General features: G+C 40.6%; 1 protein-coding gene across 1 annotated transcript in view; it reads left to right on the forward strand.

Moving 5' to 3' along the window:
- BEND4 (BEN domain containing 4) overlaps positions 1 to 22,879 on the forward strand; it is a 32,444-nt gene that overhangs the window by 4,152 nt on the left and 5,413 nt on the right. The window contains exons 2-3 of the mRNA XM_073342155.2: positions 4,257 to 4,823; positions 18,735 to 18,826. Coding sequence (XP_073198256.1) covers positions 4,257 to 4,823; positions 18,735 to 18,826 — 659 coding nt within the window. The remainder of the gene's footprint in view (positions 1 to 4,256; positions 4,824 to 18,734; positions 18,827 to 22,879) is intronic.

Genomic DNA, 22,879 nt, shown 5'->3' on the forward strand with positions numbered 1-22,879 from the left:
AATACTATACTATCAGTAACCTAGTGTTCAAAATTTAGGATTATTACCTAGAACATCCCAGTTAGTTTTTAGGTGAAATTAAAAGTGATGATCTTAATCTATATATCCCTACATGGCTTGGGTTCTGATCAACTTACAAACCTCCTCTCTACAGCTGCATCATCCTGGCTTTTGACTGATTCATAGATATTCTATGCTCAATATGTAGACCACTATTACGCAAGCAGATTGCTGCACTCTTTACTAGCTGTGTTTTAATAGACGCTTTGTAGGTCATTTTTCAGCAAATCCAACTGGGAGGTAACAAAGGCCCTGGGTCAGAGAGACAGGCATAGGTAACTGTGGCAAGGTCCCTATCTGAGAACATGGTGAACTCCTGGCCAGATATAGGTAGAAAAAAGGCACACTGCTGCTACCTGAGAATCTAAGAATAGCTTAGTATTTATTAGAAACCCAATCTCCATTAGCTCCTTATTGTGCTCAACATTGTACAAACACATTGCAAGCGACCATCCCTGTCGCAGGGATCTTACAATCTAAGTACCCAACAAAGAGAAAAATATTCATTATCCCCATTTTGTACATGAGAGAACCGAAGCACGAAGGTTGGCAATTTCAAAATCACTAAGGGTTTTGGCCCCCCAAAACCATTAGAAGTTAATAGGAACCAAATGGGAATTGGGCATCCAAATCCCCCATAGCTTTGAAAAATCTTACCCTAAGCAACTCGGCCAACGTCACATAGGAGGTCTGTGGCAGAGCTAGGAACTAAATCCAGATCTTCTTAGTCACAGTTCAGTATTTTGATCCTAAGACCATCCATCCTCTACACTGAAGAAAAACCCCAGAAGTTACCACTAGGGGTAAACATAACACAATTTGGGATGTGATGACAGTGATATTCCACCAACTCACTTCACAAAAAATTTTAAGGTGGTATATGAACCAATGAAGTTTGGGAACTTCTGGTGTAGAGGAAGCAGATATTACATCCACCTTCTCATCTAGATAGTAGTTATGCTTATGTGTCTAAGGAACTGTCTGGTCTTGTTGAGTTTCAGACACCTCACTCGTAAGTGAAATAGTTCAGCTAGGAACTGTCATTCTTTTAATTGTCTGATCATGATCTATTAGTATTTTATGGGCCTGATCTGGCATATCCTCACCATGGACAAAACTCCTGTTGAAGTACAAAGGGAGCTTTGCAAGAGTAAAGACTGGGAGAATCTGGTGTAATAGAATTACAGGGTTAGTGAGGCTTAAGGTAGAGCTAAAGTAATACTAGGATAACTATTGATCCAATTTTAATTCTGTGCAATCATTTCAGCAGAACACTTCTTGGGAAATACATATATATTTCACATTACATCAATTAAGAATCACGGATCGGTGTTATTCAATAGCGTTCATATAAAAAACAAAAAACTTATCCATTTCTAAGTGATGATAAACTTTGCACAGTGCTCTCATTTCTAACTGCAGTCTGCAAAAGCTAAAATACTGATTGCTGCAATATGTGCTAAATGGGCAGACCTGTGTGTTTTTCCATCATAAAATACTAGAATGAAAACTCATTATTCATTCATCTCTTCTAAACTTTCATTTTTATAATATTAAGAATGGATGAAAATTTTAAATATTTTTCCGTACTTGGTGTTAAATTGTACTAGATCAGATACTAAATTCAAAATTAAGCCAATACTCTTATTTCCTTTACACTTTGAGCAATTGTCATATTGAGTGTGGCAAATGCACTATAATTTCATAAAAATTTGTTGTTTGAGTATATTGTAGATTTGATCTTTACTGATTTTAATGTACAATACGGTATTCCAACATTTATATTTTCCTATCTTTTAGGAAAAAAATTGTACCGTGTTTAATCCTATTTCAGTTGTTTTCATATTTTGTCCCCTTGCAACAAGGATGCATAAAGTGTGAGTAACTGCTTCGTCAATTGGGACCATGGTGATTAAAATGCAAACAGTAAATACAACTTCAGGTCTGGAATCGGATTATAGGATTAAAATGAATGAAAAAATTGCTGTGTATTAGGATTGCAAAATTCCAATCAATATTATCCTTTGATTTTTTTTCTTTTTTGCTAAGGGAAGTGAAGAAATTAGAGAGATTCCACATCTTGAGACTGTTAGTGCTTACATTCTGACTGACATAAAATAAAAGAGTTATATTTAGAAAGCTCCAGTATCACTATCATTTCTGGAATTTATCTCGGTATTTGTTTACATTGTATCTGGTGGGCTATACCATATGGTTTCTGGTTCATCATTCTAAGGGTTAAAGACAGCAGTACTTACATAAGGTTTTAATAGAGATAGTAAACAACACTGAATGTGAGATTACACTGAAGTATATAGGTGATGTATATCCAATGAAGTGAGCCGTAGCTCACGAAAGCTCACGCTCAAATAAATTGGTTAGTCTCCAAGGTGCCACAAGTACTCCTTTTCTTTTTGCGAATACAGACTAACACAGCTGCTACTCTGAAACCTATATAGGTATTATGTAGCGTTGCTACTGGGGTACAAGGCTGAGTGCATGGTGCCTTCCATGACTTAATAGCACTTTTGTAATGTTGGTTTTATTAGTTGCTGGGAGTGGGAGGTTTTCCTACCTTTTTAAAATAAAGAAAGAGTGGTAGGAGAAAGCTACTATATATGTTTTAGTCTAGCGCTGCCTCTGGCGCACAGCCTATACAGGAGCTTGTTTGTGGGTCCTCAGAAGCCAGCCTACGGCTGTCATCCTCATTCCTGTGCCAGGAGATTTCTCCCTCAGTTGGATCCAGGAATTTTAAAGACTTATGCTGGTTTGTCCCTTTTACCTTGTGTAAAGGGGTCAGAATGGTGAAGAGAATCTTAACCCATGTCATTTCAAATGCTCTTCAGGGAGAGTTGTACTAAGCTCATGAGGAGCAAGTAGATTTTTCCGCGAATAAACAGCCTTGTGGAGCTAACAGATGCACCAGCTCTTGAAAGCATGTGGGGGAGTCTGTATTTTCATGCTAACTGTGTGGTGTTAGGCCCTGTCACCTTCTTTAAAAATTATGACCAAGATTTTTAAAAGCAACTAAGGATGTTAGGTGCCTACCTTGACACACCTTAAAGGTGCTTGATTTTCAAGGGGCCTGCTGTGTTCATCACTTTCTGAAAATCAGGCTACTTTCAAGGTGTCAAGCTGGACTCCCAAAACACAGACACACATCGTAGTATTTAAGGGAGACTAACATCTCTAGATTCAGGAATGAGTCAAGTGCTCACGCTTGAATCAGTGGAATCTGGACATATTCAGAGTCTAGAGTGGGAGGAGGAGATGCAAGGTCTAAGCACAAAACTAAACACAGCAAGGAACAACTCATGCTTGGAAGGTTTGGTGGGAAGTGGGGAGCATAGAGCACAAAAATTAAGTAAGTATCTACATCTAATGGCGGAGGTGAAAGTGAGCTGGTACAGCATACCAGTAAGGAGTGGCCGCCGGTACCGGCCCGTACACAGCTGACATTAAAGCGCTGCCACAGAAGTGCTTTAACATCGCTGCCCCCCACTCCCCGGCCAAAGCTACCGACAAGAGGGGCAAAAGGGGCAGCTGCCCCGGAGTGTGGCAATTTAAAAGGGCATGGGGCTCCTGGCCACTGCTGCTACCACAGCAGCAGCTGTAGCCCCAGGTCCTTTTAATCACTGCCGGAGCCGCAGGCAGCGCAGGCTGGGCAGCATGGAAGGGCTGGCTTGGGGAAACTGACTCCCAGCCCCGCCTTTTCTGAGGGGGGGGCGGAGCCAGGCCCCTGTACTGGTAAGTCTTATCTTACTTTCACTCCTGTCTCACAGCTTGTTTTGCTACAAGACAAATATTTATTTGGCCTTACACCTGTAACAAAATTGTATGAAATGTGTTTTCTTCCTCATTTTCTTGTCTTAGTCACTGCTTAGTGTAGTACTCTTTCAAAGGGATTATCATCCCAATGCACTCCTGATTAACAGCAAGGTCACCAGGGTACTCTCAGAATAGAAGCAAAGTAAGGATGATTTTAAATCGCAAATGTTACCAAAGTATTAGAGTGGGAAACAATTTTAATATGTTCAAAATACAATGTAAACAGCTCTAAATCATTAGTGTGTGTGTGTGTGTGTGTGTGTGTGTGTGTGTGTGTGAGTGAGTGAGAGAGAGAGACAAAGACTAGCTAGTACTGTCTGACATCTTTTGCTTGAGTTTGCTGTGATTCATCTTTTCTTCTGTTTCAGAGAGTCGTATGATTCTGGATGCCTTTGCCCAACAATGCAGCCGGGTTCTTAATCTTTTAAATTGTGGTGGAAAACTACTGGACAACAATCACTCTCAGTCCATGATTTCTTGTGTAAAGCAGGAAAGCACAAGCTATAGTGAAAGACAAGAGCAGTGTCAGCTGGGGAAAATGGTCCATAGTCAGACGTCAGACAATTTAGACGTAGAAATGCAGTATATTCAAAAGAAACAACAAACCTCAGCCTTTCTGAGGGTTTTTACTGATTCCCTTCAAAACTATTTGCTTTCTGGGAGCTTTGCATCCCAGAACACCTCATCAGTAAATGATTTTGGCCATTTGGCAGATGTGGATCCACTTTCAACCTCTCCAGTACACACTTTAGGTGGATGGACATCCCCAGCAACTTCCGAGTCCCATGGTCACCCATCATCATCTACACTTCCAGAGGAGGAAGAGGATGAGGAGGAGGAGGGATACTGTCCCCGATGTCAAGAGCTAGAGCAGGAGGTAATTTCACTACAACAAGAAAATGAGGAACTCCGAAGAAAACTGGAAAGCATTCCAGGTAAATATTCCCAGGCCATGTACTATTTTATTTATGTTATCCAATTTACTTTATGTAATATACTGTACCTAGATTATAGTATTAAAACTAGTTTTTAAAAGGGTATATTAGGGGTTTCATTAGCACTTACCAAAAGAGAGGAACTCGTGTTAAGGCTCCAACCGTAACTTCCACAGTTGTGCCAGCTATTACACTTAATTTTGCATCATATACTATATTATCTGCTGATTAAGTCTGGCAGTTCATATGGACATTTGACACGTCGTGAGTTCTAGATAGAATGTAATCATAACTCTGAATTTGCTTAGTTTGGGGGTATTTAAGTCATTGTAAAGTAGGTTGTCGTGGTACTTTAAAATACATGCTTTCATATTGCTGGCCTCTGCTGTTATTTAAATGGCGATTATAATTTGCAAACCTATTTTCCTCTTTTCTTAAAAGGACATATTCAAAGGTCACACATGTCCATCTTTTCAACAAAGTGGATACAAAATTTAAGTTGATCTTTATCCTCCTAAAAACACACCCAAGCCATCAAACATTCCCCCCAACTCTTCCCACACATCTCCAGGAAGAGCATGGGAAAAGAGAGTGTCTTTGCAATATGCCCTGAAAGTTGAACTCTGTCAGACCAAAGCAGGGAGAAAGAGGCCAATATATGTTCCACAGTAGAAAATCCCTCACTGAAGACACTCTCCACGCTTTTTTAAACCTTGGGGCTATTAGCACTTGAGATCAGCTGAGGTGTTTGAGCTGTGGTATCACATAAGAATATAGTATCTTGAATCCAAGCCCTTTAGACCTTAAATATAGGTTAAAAACCAAAACCTTGAGTAGTACCAGAAACAAATAGGAAGCTAGTGAAGACTAAAGGACACATGTAACATGCTCCTTTTTGGACACACATAAAACTAGTGAATTGCAGCATTCTGCATTTGCTAAAGGTTTTGAAAGTTCTTCAGGTGTAGCCCCATATAGAGCACATAACAGTAATCCACCACAGACATGAGAAAGGCATGGATAACTGTAGAGGGCTGCACCTGAAGAAAAAAATATCACAGCCTGCTAGCCAAGCACAAATGAAAAAAGTACCTTTGGCCTCCGGTTGTTTGAACATCCTGATGAAGATCTAAAAGACTCCAAGTTACAAATCTGAACAAGCTCTCAAGGTCAGTGAGCTCTCAGCAAGTGTGACCATACTGCCTGGAGGGGCCACACTGAGAATGCCTACTCGAGACAAATTGCAAGGAATAGGGCAGACAATTCCAAAAACGGGTGGTCTATTCTATAATTAGATTCACCAACCCAGCAACAAAACAGCTTCTGTAATACCACACTTGTTATCAAGAAGCCAAAATACAGTTCCCTTTAAACCTGGAGACCTCAGGCTTGAGACTTGGACTTTCTCTGTCAAAGTTTAAGCAGATCTGGGATGAAAAGGATCAGGCCTGAAGCTTCTTTTGTACTTTAAGGCCAATGGATAAAAGCCTCTCGACAGCAATGGTCCTAGCAGGCCTTCCTTAGATGAAGGATGGATAATGCATATTGTTGCTTTGAAGCAAATCTCTGTTTCCTAGGCATACACTGCTAACTATTTGTATTCTTTAGCATAAGACAATTAACCATTCAAACAGGTCACAGGAGGTTTGCTATGTGGAATTATGAGGTTCAAAGGGAAATGAAGGACAATAATATTATTAACACCTAAGTCCCATCTAAAGGATATCCCCTTTTGATTTCTGAATCAATAGAATACAGTAATCAAACACTGAGACAGGAACAGAATTTTAGCATCTACAAGGTAATTAGATCACATTGTCTGCGTTTACCTATATCTTGTTAGAAGTTTAACAAAATATACTTAATATCTACCCTTTGATTCTCTAACAATACAGGCATACATATTAAGGATCCCTAGTCTATTTAACATGATTTTGATAAACAGGGCCATTCCTTGCCGATAGTCACCATTTCAATGTTCTAATATATCCGTAAGTGTTGCTTACAGGTCACCCAGCCTGCTGGTTGCTTAACCCTCACTGGCTCAGCGTTGCAGCTAGTTACTGGCAAATCTGATCAGCTACATCAGGGGTGGCCAACCTGTGGCTCCAGAGCCACATGCAGCTCTTCAGAGGTTAATATGCGGCTTCTTGCATAAGCACCAACTCCGGGGCCGGAGCTACAGGCGCCAACTTTCCAATGTGCTACAGGGTGCTCACTGCTCAACCGCTGGCTCTGCCCCAGGCCCCAGCCCCACTCCACTCCTTCCCCCCCCAAGCCTCCTGCACACCACAAAACAGCCAATCGTGGTGGGCGGGAGGTGCAGGGATGGAGGGTCAGGTGCTGATCGGCAGTGCTGCTGGCAGGTAGGAGACACTGGGGGTGGAAAGAGAAGCTGACGGGGGGCTGCTGATGTGTTACGGTGGCTCTTTGGCAATGCACATTGTTAAATTCTGGCTCCTTCTCAGGCTCAGGTTGGCCACCCCTGAGCTACACTCTCCAGGTTGGATGAGCCAGAAACAGTAGTACAGGAGAAATTCCAAAGGCAATGCAGCTTACACTGTCTCTCAATATCCAGTAACAGCTTCATATGCCACATTGGGTAGGAGGCATGACAAAATTGAACTCAGGTACACAACATGGGAGAATCCTCACTGCAAAGCTCACAATACTACCTGTAAGGTCATAGATTCATAGAGTTTAAGGCTAGAAAAAGATCAGATCATCTAGTCTGATCTCCTGTGTATCACAGAGGCTATTACATTTCATTCAGTTACCTCAGCATTGAGCCTAATAAATTCTTGTCTTTGACTAAAGCATAACTTGCATTTGGCTAAAGCATATTTTACAGAGAGGCATCTCGTCCGGATCCAAAGACGTCAAGAGACAGAATCTACCACCTCCCTTGATAGTTTGTTGTAGGTTAATCACCCTCACTGTTTAAAAAATGTGCCTAATTTACTTGAATTTGCGTGGCTTCCGCTGCCAGACATTAGTTATTGCTATGCCCTTCAGTACCCAGTATTTTCTTCCCCAAGCATCAAACTCTCCTCTCCACCTCTCACTCTTCTTTTTGAGAAGCTAAACAGATGGATCACTTTAAATCTCACTGAAAGGCAGTTTCTTCAGCCCTCAAAATATTTCTGTGGCTCTTGTCTGCACCCTCTCCATTTTTCAACATCCTTTTTAAAATGTTGACACCAGAACTGGACACAGTATTCCAGTGTCACACACACACAGTAAAATAACCTCCCTACTCCCCTGTCTATACCACCAAGAATTGCATTAGCCCTTTTTGCCAAAGCATTGCACTCGGCACTCATGTTGAGTTGCTTGTCTGCCATGACCCCTAAATCCTTTTGAGAGTCATTGCTTTCCAATATACAGGCCCCCTCTCTCTCATTCTGCAGATGTGATCTGCATTCCTTGTTCCTAGATATAACTTTGCATTTGACTGTATTAAAAACACATTTTGTTTGAATGGGACCAAGTTATTAAGTGATCCAGATCACTGTATGACTGCCCTGCCCTCATAAAAATTTGGCAGAGTGGTAAATGATGTCATCCACAAATGTTATCAGCCTTGATTTTATATTTACTTCCAAATTATTGAAGAAAATATTGAATAGTGTCAGGCCTCGTATTGATTCCTGCAGAAGTCATTAGAAACATGTCCTTCGATGAGGATTCCTCATGGATAACTACTTTTTGAGATCTGTCACTTATCAGTTCTTAATCCATTTCTTGTGAGCTCGGATATTTTATAAAGACTATTTTTTAATTGGAATGTTGTATGGTACTAAGTCAAATTCTCTACCAATATCCAAGCATATTACATTGACAAAGTTACCTTTATCAACCAAAAACTTGTAATCTTATCAAATGTTGAAATCAGATTTGTTTTGACAACACCTATTTTCCATAAAACCATGTTGGCTGGCTTTAATTTTTTCCTATCCTTAGTTCTTAATTAAATCTCATTTAATTTTCCATTATTTTGTCCTGGATTGGTGTCAGGCTAACTTGCCTATAGTTACCTGAGTCATCTGGCTTGCTTTTCTTATTTTAAAAAATAATTAGAGTCACTCAAATGTAGTTCTTTATAGTCCTACCAGAGATGGTAGGCATATCAGAAACACCTTATCTATGATCTATCAAAGGCTACTGAATCTAGAATAAATGTGCATGGATAGATCATTAGCATTTAATCAACAGAAGATCAACAGATAAAACCAGCACTGTCTGCATAACATACATAGGCCTAAAATCAAAATGACAAGAGTCAGTGAAATCCAAGGACTTTGGGTACTGCTACAGTTGCTTTGCTACCATGGAGGACACGAGTCCACATTGTAGGCCAAAGCGCCTCAAAAGTTCCAAAAGCGCCAAGGAATGAGTCTGCTTAAAGCTCAAATAGAGAGGATGTCTCATTTGTTGTCCCCCATTCTGACTTCACTCCAGTGTGGTTCTGCCAGCACAGAGGCTGACGGACCAGTCTGAATCAGTGTGATCTTATCCACAGACTAGTTAGCAAATTCACAGCATGAGACACTCGTCTGCGTATCTGAGCAGACAGCTCTGATCAGCAGAAGTTTTTTGGGTGGTGAATCAAGACTTTGCAGGGTTTATTAGGGAACCAAGGAAACCATCACAAGATTCAATAATTCTTTGTGACAGTATCATACTGTAACAACCCTCCGCCCCCACCAGTGCTCCAAATTTTTTCTTTACTGTTTCATCTGTTGCAGGCAGTCTGTGTACCATGGTGACCTGTTAGAGTAACACAGATGAAGAGATGGTTTAAGGGGACACTATGTCAGGACAGGGGCCATTATAATGTCCTATCAGATCACTAAAAGAGTGCTTATCTGACTGCACACTTTCTTCCTTCAATGCTTTATGGAGCCGAACTGGTTCTGTTAACCTCCAAAGACAGACCAATACAATACATTTTTTTGAAGTAGGCTTGAATGGTCTGTCCTCAAAATGGACTATGACACTCCTGGTGGCAACATTATAAATAAAAGATAAATGCAACAGTCTGCTCCTTCTCCTCTTCTATAGCGGTCTCAGAACAATTCTCTCCCTTTCTTTCAGATAGTGAGTATTTTCTACTTTTTGGTATGCAACCTCCACCCCTCCCCCCCCCATGTAGCATCAAGGAGAGTTTGCATTGTGAAAATGGATGCGGCAGCACATTGTTAACAAGAGCTATGCAAAACAACATTTGCACTGCTGACAAAAAACAGGGGTGGGGGCGGGTTTTCTGGAGATCTACAAAAGCAATGAAGTGGTTACTTTGGTAGAATTTTTACAGAGGAAAAACTATACCTGGAACATTTATATACAGATGGGAAAAAATTAAGACTTTCTGCCACCAACTCCTCTCCTCCACCCACTAAGGTCCTACATTGTTGTTTCAGAGGTCCCCAGTCTAGTGGCATCCTTTCACCTTGTGGTGTGCCCAAGAGAGTCAGTCATAGGTAGACTGCCTGAAAGCATGTTATGAAACATGCTATTTGTTCACCAAGTAGTTGAGGGCATACAGAATGGGGCAAGGTACTACCTGTAGGTAAGATTTACTCATGTATATGGCTAAAACTGAGACTATTACAATGGTAAAATGGACAACTTATTTGTGAAGCTCTGAAAAGCCTATTATGAAATATTTGTTCCCATGTAGGTACTTAATCTAGCAAAGGCATAACACAATCCAAAGGGTGGAAGTTGAAGTTAGGCAAATTCAGGACTGAAAAATAAGACATTAACAGAGAGTAATTAACCACAAGAACAATGTACCAAGAGTTGTGATGGATCATTGGCAAGTTTTAAAGCAAAATTGGATGTTTTATCTAAAAGATGTGCTCTAGTCCAATCACAGCTACTGGATTTGAGTCAGGAATTAATTCAGGGAACTCCTGTGGCCTATGTTATGCAGGAGGTCAGACTAGAATAGATCCATGTACAACCTGGATCTGAGGCATACATTAAGTGCCCCAGCGATTCAGTTCTTACTTAAGAGTTTCACAAATTGTGAATGCCTCACAGCTTTAATAATAATCCACACACTGCTTCCATTCTAACTGTGACCAAAAGGGAGGTGGCATTACTAAGTGGTTAAAGAAGAGGTCTGGGAGTCAAGAGATCAGGGTTCTCTTCCTGGCTTTGGCTTGCTGTGTGACCTGGGGCAAACCACTCAGCATGCGCATGTGTGAAAGTGATACAAGGCAATTTATGGGCTGAGAGTTTTCGGGAGGCACCACAGTGATAACCATCTTCTTTTGCCCAGCCACAGAAAATACTCCAGTTATTTCTTCATGGGGGAGTGGATGAAGAAATTTAAAAAGGTTGGGGACTAACAAGAGAAGTTGTGCGCAAAAGCCAGAGGGTGAGCAGGGTAGATTGGGCAGCCACAGAAGATATGAAAAATAAGTTTTTTCATTGCTGTTTTTTTTTTAAAGCCTTGATGTTCACTTTGAACCACTGTCTCAGTTTCTGTTGACGCTTTGAACATTTTAATCTGATCTCTCCACTCCTGATCAGCTTTCCAGCTTCAAAGTGTGAAGTCATTTTACTAAGCAAACCTTGATTTAAATTAATGAGTGTTTTGCAAGGATTTGTGTCAGAATATCCTTTGACTTTGTGGGGTATAGCTGCTCTCAGCTTTGCTTTGCAACTTCATGGTTGTTTTAGTTTACCAAAACAATCTGTTCCAAATACACAAGTTCTTACACCATATACTCCTATTACTATACATGCTACAGTAACTTCTGCTGCTGTGGGCCTTATTAACCTTTGTTTGCATGGTAAATTCTATGGAAAGTTGCTGTGGGAGAGTTTTTGTTGCAAGCCATGGAAATCAGAGCAAAATTTGTTAAAAAAAAAAAAAAAAGTGATGGATCAACCTTGCTAGAATAAAGTCCCTTTGGAGAATTGCCCCCACAAAAAGTAAATTTGAGGTATAATTCCTAATCTTCTAGTTAAACTTATAGTAGCTACTTCCCCTCTCTACCTAGTCATCTTTATCAGCTCAAGGTTCCTTATTATTCATTAGCAATATAAATGTGTAAGGAGGTTTATAGAGAGTGCTCCTGCCCTGAAGATCTTACAGTCTAAACGGAGATGTAAAGGCTAAGGGGAGGGGACAACCAGTCAGTAGGGAAAAAAAAGAAGAGGACAAGACTGACAACAAGAGCAAGAAGGGGTTTTCAGATACAGGAACCACCTAGAAAGCAACAGTAGGACATGGACATTTCAAGTTAGGGGACGCTTTGCCACCAGTCCTCCTGGGTCTCTCTGCTAGCATAGGGCTTTTGACTGCCACTGTAGGTCAATTAGTCTGATCTTCTGCCCCTTTCCTGTTGATGTTGATTTCCCTACTCTGTATTAAACTTTCTACATGCTGTTCTCAGTAAAGGGTGCTGTTTTCTTATTCATTCATCCATCAAATTGCAAAAATACCAAATTGTCAGCAGTTTTGAAAACAAACATGAAAATCACAAATTCCTGGCAGATATACAGCTTTTTCCCCCTCTACTGCTGTAACCTCTGGGTCCTCTCATCACCTTTTCTCCACCTCACTGCACCCCATCACTTTTCTTCACAAGCTGACACATGCAGCTCCAGCCATCTTTCAGCTTCTCTCTGCTTCATGGGCCCTTTCCCGTCTACCCCAGACCCCTTTGAATCTCAGCTCCAAGATCTGCATTATTCTGTGAATTCAAGTTGTTAGTGAAATGTGTTTTTGGACAAAAATAATACAATCCATGTTATTCAGAGTATTTGTCCAAATATATCAGGGTGAAAAGCAACTCAGTTTATAGGACCAAAAATCTGTACTACCATGTACTTTCTAAATAGGGGGGTTATAAACATTGTTCATTATATCTTTGACAGTCAAGTCCCAATTCAGACATACCCTAAAATAAACTTAAAATGTCTTAAAATTAAGACTCTCTCTAAGTCCAGCAAACAAGGACACCAGTCACTTGCAAAATACATTCGAATCCAAAGATGGAATAGAGAAATCTCTTTTGGGAATAAGATCTAAATGAAGGTACTGTTGATTTTGTGTCGGCAGTATTTAAAAAGAAAGACAGTACCATATGATGGGAGGCATAAAATGGCAATAATGCCATATATCATTTGAACCTGAATGGCAGAGGAACACCAGTTAAATGTTCAGCACTGTAATACTCATTGTAGCTGAAACAAGTCTTCACCAATAGGCATCAATGATACGTATATGTGCGTGTGTGCACAAAATCTTTTTAGAGTAGATTTTTTTTCCCCCCAATTACTCTCATCCTGTGGTCAATGGGCCAGCCAACTACTCTTTAAAAATGTGAAAACAACATAGTCAAAACCATCATAAGCAGTGCCCAAAACATTTTGTGCAACATAAGAAAACAAACTAATACAGCTAGTTCCTTAGAGTAGCAGCAAAGTCTTATTACTTTGATCAATAAACAGTGAAGTTCCAACATCACCTTTTGCATATCCTGTTTCCACAAAGCTTGTCTACTTCTCGGTCATCCTGGGAGTTTTGCTGAAGATACTAAAAATATATGTATCACCCAGTTCTCTCAATTTACATTTAGTTTCTTCAAAAATCCTTCTGCTCTTCTACTAGGTCTGGCCCATAGTCAAGAAGAAGTCGGATATTTACCAGAGAGTTTATTTCTCTGGGTTGCCTTGCCACCTTTAGGACTTCCTCTATATCATTGACATTGCACATTACATCAAGCTGGTAAATAAAGACAGTTGATCTTTCATCTTCCTAATGAGCAAGAAAATTAGAATTACAACATCGCAGAAGCTAGCAGACCCCCCCCCAGTGTCTCCTTTAAATGGGAATTCATCCCAGCCCACATATTCATTGCAGATGTTAAATCATGGCAACCAACTGTAGCTTCTATGGTAGCTTCTCTCCCATTGGGTATAGTAAGTAGGGGTCCCTACTATTAATCCATCATTCATAGTGGATTGTTTCTTAAACCTGCAAAAGATCATATCTTTAGGTTATGACTTTTTTAACTCCCAGAGATCTAATTATTTTTAATTAGACTGATTTAAGTGATTCTTTACACTCTCAGTTGGAAACCCCAAGCCTTAGTAAAGTAACTCTTGGTGTGGGGAGTTTAGAGAAAATGGCTCCACTTTCAGCAAAGGGAGTGGTTAAAGGCATACCATTAGAGTCCTAAAAGAATGCCCAGACAACTTAAAATTGAACTGCGGATGCAAAACTAAAGCTTTGAATTTTGGTGTTCCCACTGCGCTACTGTGCTTTTTAGAGCTTTGTTAACCTTTGGGCTTTGCTTTCTGAACCAGCATAACTAAGCAAGGAACCTTGGCTTTGGGAGTACCATCTGGCAGTTGAGAAGTCGGGGAAGTGAAAGGCTGTTTGTCCCACAGTACCAGCAAGATATATGATGGTTTTAGTAGTTATAATATGCCCCAACCATTTTAACAATATTAACATCCAATTTGGGACCAAAAGCAGTTCCACCTTTATGAAAAATGAAGAATTTGTGTGTGTTTATAAACATGAGCTTCAGCCACTTGCTTTCATATTTCTGGCAGGTAATGGGAAAGCACCAGCATAGCATCAGCTGAGTTTCATTAAAAAGATCTAGAACTGCATATTATCAGCCTACTGATGACACCACAGTCCAAACGGGTTCATTGGCTGCCCCCATAGCCTTACATACATACACACACTAAATAAGAGGCATAAATACAACCCTACATAACTTCCGGAGAGATCCCTCAGAAGAGATGTGCAATCCAGCACTGCGCACACACACACACACACCCCCTCCCTCCAATAAATAGAAATGGAAACTCAAATGAGGTCCCATCCACCTTGCTAAGGTCCCACATTGGTTCTACATAAATTCACTCAATGGTATCAAATGCTGCTAACTGCTCTAAGAGATTCAACAGGACCACCTGATCCTTTCCCTTTGCTAACAGGAGATAATAAGCCAGAGAAATAAATTCAGTCTCCATTCTCCATCCAATCTGGAATCCTAATGTATAAGGATCAAGAATTTCCATGACTTCCAAATGCCACACTGGCTTTGTCAACACCACCTCCTCAGTAAGCTTGCAAAATAAGATTGGGCAATATTTACCAAGATCTTCAGTAGCAAGAGACGGTCATTTGAGTAGGGGCTCCGAACAGTTATTCGGCTGGATCCAGGTAGCATCTACCTTCTCCTTTATAAAATACTGGCAATCAGCAATAATTGACCTCTTCCTGCTTGATTTCACCTCCTGTCAGAATCATAGGCCCAACAGACAAGTCACATGAGATTTCCAGTCAATGTTGAAGAGCTCTATCTAGATATTTACACTGATCCCATCACCAGAGCATGTGAGTGCCAGAGAGTTGTCATCTTCATGGATATTAAAGTTGCCCAGGACAGTTATTCTCAGTGATTTCAGCAACAGTCTAGATAATTTGTTCATCTTGTCTAGGAACTCAGCAGGGCAGCTCTGCACAGCTGTTCCCAATTTAACCCTGTCCTGAGAATCTAATGAAATGAACAGATACAAAATAAATATTTTTGGAGTGAAACATTTTCTGCTTGCAGTCAGATGGAAGTAGCACAGATACAGCATCTCCCTTATCCTCTCCACTCATGCTAAACCAAAATGTCCATTTGGAAAGCACTTTTTTTAAACCATCCAGGCCTTGCTACATTGTCCGGCCAGGATTTCAGGCCTTATACAGGATTACATCATGGATGATGGTGGCTTTATTAGCCATTTAGTTTGCATGGAATGGTATGAGCTGAAGGAGTAAGTCCCCATCAACTGAAGCCTGTCCTTCTAAGATAAGACCCCAAACAAGGCCTTTAGGATAGAGAAATGTAATCCACTTTGCTATTGTCTAGAACAGGGGTTCTCAGAACAAATTTTTTGGTGGCCTCAGTAGCCACCAGCAAGAGTTGGTGGCTGCTCTCACTTTTTCCCAAAATACTTAATTACCTTTAGGAAAAAACAAATAAATATGCACATACTAGCTAGCAATGAATAAATTACAATGATTTCGATGTGTGTAAGTCTGTTGTGAAAAGTGATATTAACAAACATACAAGTATCACTTTTCACAGCAGACATACTCAACCCTGGCAAGCCTAGGGACAAATTAAGCCCCAGATAGGAGGTTGGGAGAGGCAGCAGGGGCCAGGGAAGCAGCAGGGGGCTGGAGCCTAAAGCCCCAGAGCCTGAAGCCCCATGGCCAGGGGACGGGGCCTAGGGATGGAGCCCAAAGCCCCACGGCCAGAGCCTTCCACCCTGCCAGCCCAGGGCTGAAGCCCAAAGCCTGAGCCCCACCACCCTGGGAAGGTGGGGAACTCATGGACTGCCTGCTTCTCCAGTGTTGTGCCCCTGGTGTCTCCAGAGGGGGGCAGGGCCCAACCCCTGCTGGTGGTCCCAGCAACCAACACCAAGGCGGTGCATCCAGGAGCAACAGGGAGGGGGAGATGCCCCTACTTTACTCCATCAATCACAGTCCAGGAGGCTGTGGTTGCCAGAAAAGCCCCCAGTGGCCAAATGCAGCCACGGTGGCCGCATTTGAGAAACGCTGGTCTAAAGAAAGGATTCCTCCTGTCTCAGCTCCTCAGGCCCATCCCACAGGGATTGGAGAACACGAGTCCTCCCTTTTTCCTTACCCAACCTCTGGCAGCAATGCACAACCATCTCAGCCACCTTAGCAGGGGTGTAGGAACTCCACGGGCAGAGTGCAAATGCTCCATAAATCACCATCTCTCTTCCTCCCTCCTTCCCTAAAAGGAAACACCAGACCCTTTCTAACAATACAAACAAACCAGTCCCAAAAGATCACCACATTAAACCTGGAAGCCTCACCTAGGTAAAAATAAAATCCCATAGAGGGGGCTTCCCTTACAGTGCCCATCAAACCCACACCCAAATACTGTGTCTAACTCACACATCTCCAATTGCCATAGAGTCAGTGCTTCATCCCAGTCAGATAGGGAGGTTGCTGAACCTCCCTTTTCCCTTGCCAAGCAGGTTGTGTTGAGAATTCACAAATAATGTAAGGAGAGATCCCCAGAAACCACCTCATCCCTCCAAGCAACCCAACCACCTTTTTAAAAACAGTCACCCCGTGTCATTTTCCCTTCCCCTGCAACTAGCCTTCACATACACAAAAATAAACCTTCTCTACCACTTTGTCCTCCAGATATCCAGAGCCTCCTAATTCTCTCAAGTTAACATCAGACTTCCTTGTTCAGTTCTGAGGTGATGAGTGGACTATTTAGAGTGCATTTAAAGATCAACTACAATGTTTTCGTAACAATTTTTTCTCAGCTTCATCAATATGCTACACTCCAGTAGCCAGACTGAAAAGGTCCTTCAGCACATTTGTTAAATTAATATTCTCAAAAGCCCTTTGGAGCCTAGCTATGGTGGGGGCATTCAGCATATTACCAAAGTTGAAACAATTTCATAAAGTTATTTGCATGTCAACTAAGTGTCATGTAGTTACTTTAATTTCTTACAAAGATCTTGGTAACTAGCAAGAATGGACCAGTAGAAATTTCCTCATAAATAATCATCCACCTTTTCTTGTTCAGTTACTTCAACAATATTGATCTGTAGTCACCACACTCCCTTCTGAGGTACTATGCTGGTGTGCTAACAGAGTAGTGAAGTCAGAAATTGAGCCAATAGAAAGCTAGCTTTCTAAAATTGCTGCTATATCACATAACTTTATAAGAAAATATGGGGTAGGTAAGACAAATTGAAGCTCGAGTAAGTGTGTGGGAGCTCTAAGAAAACCAGCACAAAGTACAATTATGTCTTCCTTCAGAAGGTCAGAGCCCACAGAGACATCAAACTGGGGCCAAGATTTTCAGGAATGAACAAGGACATCAGAGCTTCAGTTCTGGGGTGTCTGGCTTGTGACACTTTGAAAGGACCTGATTTTAAGAAAGTGCTAAGTACACTTGTCTCACATTGGACAACCAAAAATAGAACCATACAAAATCACTCGTAACTTCTGAAAATCTTGCTTTGGACTGTTAGCCAAAGCTACAAAGACTTAAGTATTTTACCACTGTTATAAGAACAATCCCGACAAAACTGATCAAATACATACCATTTTGTATGTATTTAGTGTTACAGAAGTCAAGCATAATGCTATTAGTTTAATTCTCCTACAATGATTCAAGGTCAGGAATAAAGCATTGTATCTCAAAAATACTTCAGAGTTAATCAGGGATGTGGCAGAATCTGCTTAAGAGAGACCCATAATTGAATCAGACCTAATTAACCCATCACCTCTGGAGAAGAGATTAGGATGGTGATACCACAACTGAAATGGATGAGTGTGTTTGGTGGGGGGAGGGAAGAGAGATCAGACTGTTTCCATAATGCCTGGTTTTGTGACAAATTTAGGAAAGAAAAAACCCAATGTTTATGTATTATTAAATGTGCATACTGTAATGAGTCTGCAGTTTCAGACATATTCCAGCATGTTTACATGTTAATACTGAATGTATGATTTAAGTCCAAGAAATGTTTTCTCCCTGATGTGGTTTGGGCTGTTTACAGGGTGCAGAGTTTTTTTTCCATTGTCATTGCTGCTGACCTAATTCAGATTTGTAAGCATTATATTCTTTAAATGGAAAACCTTTGAAAAGTAGTGGGCAGAAAATAGAAAAGAATCCTCAGATACCTCAACACACGCAAAAATACATCAGCTGTTATATATTTGTTGAATGAAATGGCTGCACAAATCAAAAGGAGGGACATTTCCAATTGTAAATAAATCTTATAGGCATTCACAACGGAGAGAGACCACTGCTTAACTTAAGCTTGCTGTTTTATTTTGTGCTAGACAGCTAATATACAGTAATTGCAATTTGTTTCATGCAGTGCCCTGCCAGACTGTTTTAGATTATTTGAAGACTGTACTTCAGCATCACAACCAACTTATGATACCACAGCCAACAGACCATCCATCAGAGGTAGTATATGATGAACATGAGATATATATACTTCCGTTTGAAATTTCATTCAAAAGAAATGTATAGGTCAATAAGTCAGTAGGTACTGGAAGATTACATTTACTAGTAAAAATATATATAAAATCCAGCATTAAACACATTTCCAACATGCAACAAGTTTTTGGATTTACATAACCCTAAGAATGATGGAATAGTGCCACTACTAATTTAATCCAAACCTGCTCCATCCAGCAATGTTCCCTTCCCCCCATACACACTACACTTGTAACATAATGGATTGGTTTTCTCTGATCTTTCCTCAGGCAGAGATATCTCCATTAAAGTCAGACTTAAGATGGTTGAAATTGAAAGGTGGTTATCAGACTTCCTTCATATCTCAAACAATCCCACAATCCCAATTACAGACTTTATTCTCTAGAGTGTCTCTAGTGTTTGATAGATTCAAAACAAAAGGATGGACATTATAAATGCTTGTCACTAAGTTGGGGGGGGGGAGGGGGAGTTAAAATAAGGTTTTTGGTGTTGAAAGGTACTGTATTGAAAACCCTGGAGACTAAAACCTCCACTTATCCAAAGAATAAGTATGGCTTGTGTATCAGCTCTAGAGCAATTTTCCCTAATATTTCCCCCAAAATGCTGCAACCCAGACCTAGAAAGAACATGTCTGGGGAAGATGGCTTTTGGTGTGTAAGCCTTTTTAGAACGTCCAGATCTGAAGTTGACAGCTCTCTCTTCCTGTAAATATTTTCAAATACCTCCACCGACTATCCACCACCCATGCAACTTACAGGGAAGATACTTAGTTATTCTGAGCTTCTGCCATTCAGACTTTGATTTCTCCCATATACATGGAAGATACAGTGCAAGGAGTGGATGCTCAGCTGGTCCAAACTGACTTAAGTGGAGCTATAGCAGATTTCACTATCTGAGGATCTGCCCCCAAGACTGTGTGTCACTTTGCTTCTCACCTTATTTTATTCCAAGTGGTTTGATTTTATTGAAAGCTGTATTTATCAGAGATCATTCACAGTAAGAATTGCAAGCTCTCATTTTCCTTTCTCTCTCCTTTTTTTGCTTAACCAGAGTTTTGAAGCCATTGTAAAAACTGGTTGTTCTGTAACTATCCATTGGAGATAATGTGTTATGATGGGAGAGGATTTTTGATTGAATTAAAAAAATATGAAGAGTTTAAACTTATGAATAAAAGATTACTCATGTATAGGTATAAGCATGAATTCATTTGTACTCTGAATCTTTCCTCCAGGATATGCTTGTTATATTTCTTTAGGATGTTGTTTTTTAGTTATTTTGTTTTAACTACGGTCAGATGCACCAAAATGCATCTTACATTTATCAAGAGTCTTTTGCCCCAAAGGGTTTTAAATACACAGGAATTAACGTAGCTATGTCTGGATTAAAATATAGCAACCGTTTAAGAGAGCACCTCAATACTACAGTCTCTTTAGACAGGCAATGAAGAAAAATATCCTAACAGACTGTATTTTCAGGGGGGAGGGGATATAGTTAGGGATAGCTGGAATTAAGTCAAGTACAATGTCATGAACTCTTAGAGGACCACATGCAATCAGGGCCTTTTTACATTGCATTGAAAAGACTGCACTTCTATCGGCACAATGCTTTCCACTCCACACTAACTTTTTAGGGCAACTTGCTGCTTAATGAGGCCCCAATTCAGCCAAGTGCTTAATCCACAATGAACATAGTGGGACCAGATCCAATTACTAACCAGGCCAGATCTTGCTTAGCTTGAGAGAGATGACAAGACCACAGTCCTAACGGGCACTGCTCTGGTTCAGAGGTCATACTTTGAGTTTGTATATTTTGCTAGTACAAACACCGAATGTTTATTTTCTTTCTAGTTTATCAGAATTTTTTATATACACCTAATAGTTTAACAAGGAAATTCCAATAGCCTAGAAATGGAGGATAACTAGCTTTATACATGAAAGATTACAAGCAAGTTACTGATAAAAACAGTGGGTCAGATACTCCTGTGGCCAATCAGTGGTGGATCTGGCCCAGGGAGGCTCATCTCAGAGTAAGGGTGATCCTCTAGTTACACAGAGCTAGCACAGTGACTCTTAGACCATTCCCCCTCCCTACTGCCAGCAGAGCAGAGGAGAGGGAGTGAGGCTTGGGAACAGAGGTTGTGGCCAGGATGCCCTTGCACCACAGAGCTCCTTGACTAGGATATCAGCCCCTCAGAGCAATTTGCAGATGGCATAAGTTAATGCAGGCTGCTGCAACATGGTGCAGAGGGCCCTGACTAGAGGTAGCAGCCCCTGGCTGAGTACATGTACCTGCACTCTTTTTCTCTACAATTGTAGTAGGTCTTCAGCAACTCAGCCCTCTAGCTGAGTCACACACAGTCTGTCTGTGAAAACAAACACAAACCCCATAGTGCTGAAGTCTTGTACTCAGTCCCAGCAGCCACCCAAGAGTTCTGTCCTGCTCTCCTGCCAGCAATTGCTCTTGTCAGAGGTTCTATAGCTTCTTCAGCCAGCCAGGAATACCATTCACACTCCTCCAGCTCTAAGCAGCAACTAACCTTAATCTGCCCCAGCAGCTCTTTTTATACTAGCCTGCTGGACCCTGATTGGCTTCTTCCCTGCAGCCTCTCTGATTGGCTGCTTCCCCCACAGCCACTCTAGGCAGACTGGAGGACTTCTTTACAGTTCCTTTCTGGAATGGGGTGTGGTAGGGCCCTGAGGCCTCCAGCAGGGGGCCTCTGGGCCTAATCCACCCCATCACATGTAGCAATAGGATTAATAAAATGCCAAGGTTAGTTTTCAACGACCTTTGCACACTCACCCCGAGCTATGATTTGTGTGGATCGGCCATACACCAGGACCCCTCTGAGCTTTTGCTGGGTTTTCACAGATTTACCAAACTTATAAAAAATGAAAAGTAATGGGTGTCTGAGGCACATACCTCCCAAACCATCTCCCAGTAGGCTTTATAAACATGTGGGTGATGCTGGGGAGAGGGGAGGGAATTGTATACTATTTTTTCTTAAATTCACATTGTGCACTAGCTGTTTGTAAACAAATAGTGTTGCATTAGGAGAGAGGGGCCACAAGTGACACCTGCAGTAGAGTACCCCAGATTCCACTAATTCAAAAGACAGTATTTCACTGAACTCATTTTCTTAATGAACTCTCATTGAAAGTGTTTACTCTAATAATGCTTTTATGAAGCAGGCCTAATTTGGTGAAACTGTGCTAGATTTATAAGTTGCAATAAATGTATGTAGCGGTAAAAGTGAATGAGTCTCTAGGAAATTGTTTTTTAAATAGCTTAATTACTTTTGAACAAGTACATTAAAACTGAGAACTTGGGTTAATTAATTTGTCCTATGCTGTAGAATTTTACAGGCAACAAGAACTAAAGTAAATTTGTTTAGGTGCAATTGACCAAAGTTGGCTTATAAATGTTGTATGGGTTACAGAAATTCCCATAATTAGTCCCTCTGCATCTATTTAGAATTGGAATTTTAAAGCGCAAATAAATTATGAAGACTAAAAGTCAGATTTGTTTCCAGTTGACATAGTAGCATTTGTGTAAAGCTATCATTTGAGTTAATGTGGCATTCATTAATAGTAATGAAGCTTTTAGTTTTTTACAGTTCAGGTTTATTTATTTTCCTTATATTTTTCACATTAACACAACTGATGTCAGGTTTTAGGTGTGTTCAACAAAAAGTAATACATTTATTATAAAAATAGACTGTAAAAAGTCACTTCTGAAGTAGTGAACTGTCGGCTGCCATAAAGAGACCTGTTTGATCACACTCTTCAAAGACATTTTTGCACATTTTAATAGATTAAGAAGGAAAGGTTATATTTAAATGTATCCCCAATCATTGGAGCTTCACACTTTTTAGCTTACCTGTTAAAGTTCAAGATATAAATAGCACTCTCTCAAAAAGCATCCTTCATACCTCACTGGGTCTTGTTATAGAAAATGCAAATGTAATTTTAGAAGTCCCCATTCTCAGTATGAGCAATTATTCATTCTGTAGGTATCTCATTG

This window comes from Lepidochelys kempii, chromosome 4, assembly GCF_965140285.1.
Source record: "Lepidochelys kempii isolate rLepKem1 chromosome 4, rLepKem1.hap1, whole genome shotgun sequence".
Classification (NCBI taxonomy): domain Eukaryota; kingdom Metazoa; phylum Chordata; order Testudines; family Cheloniidae; genus Lepidochelys; species Lepidochelys kempii.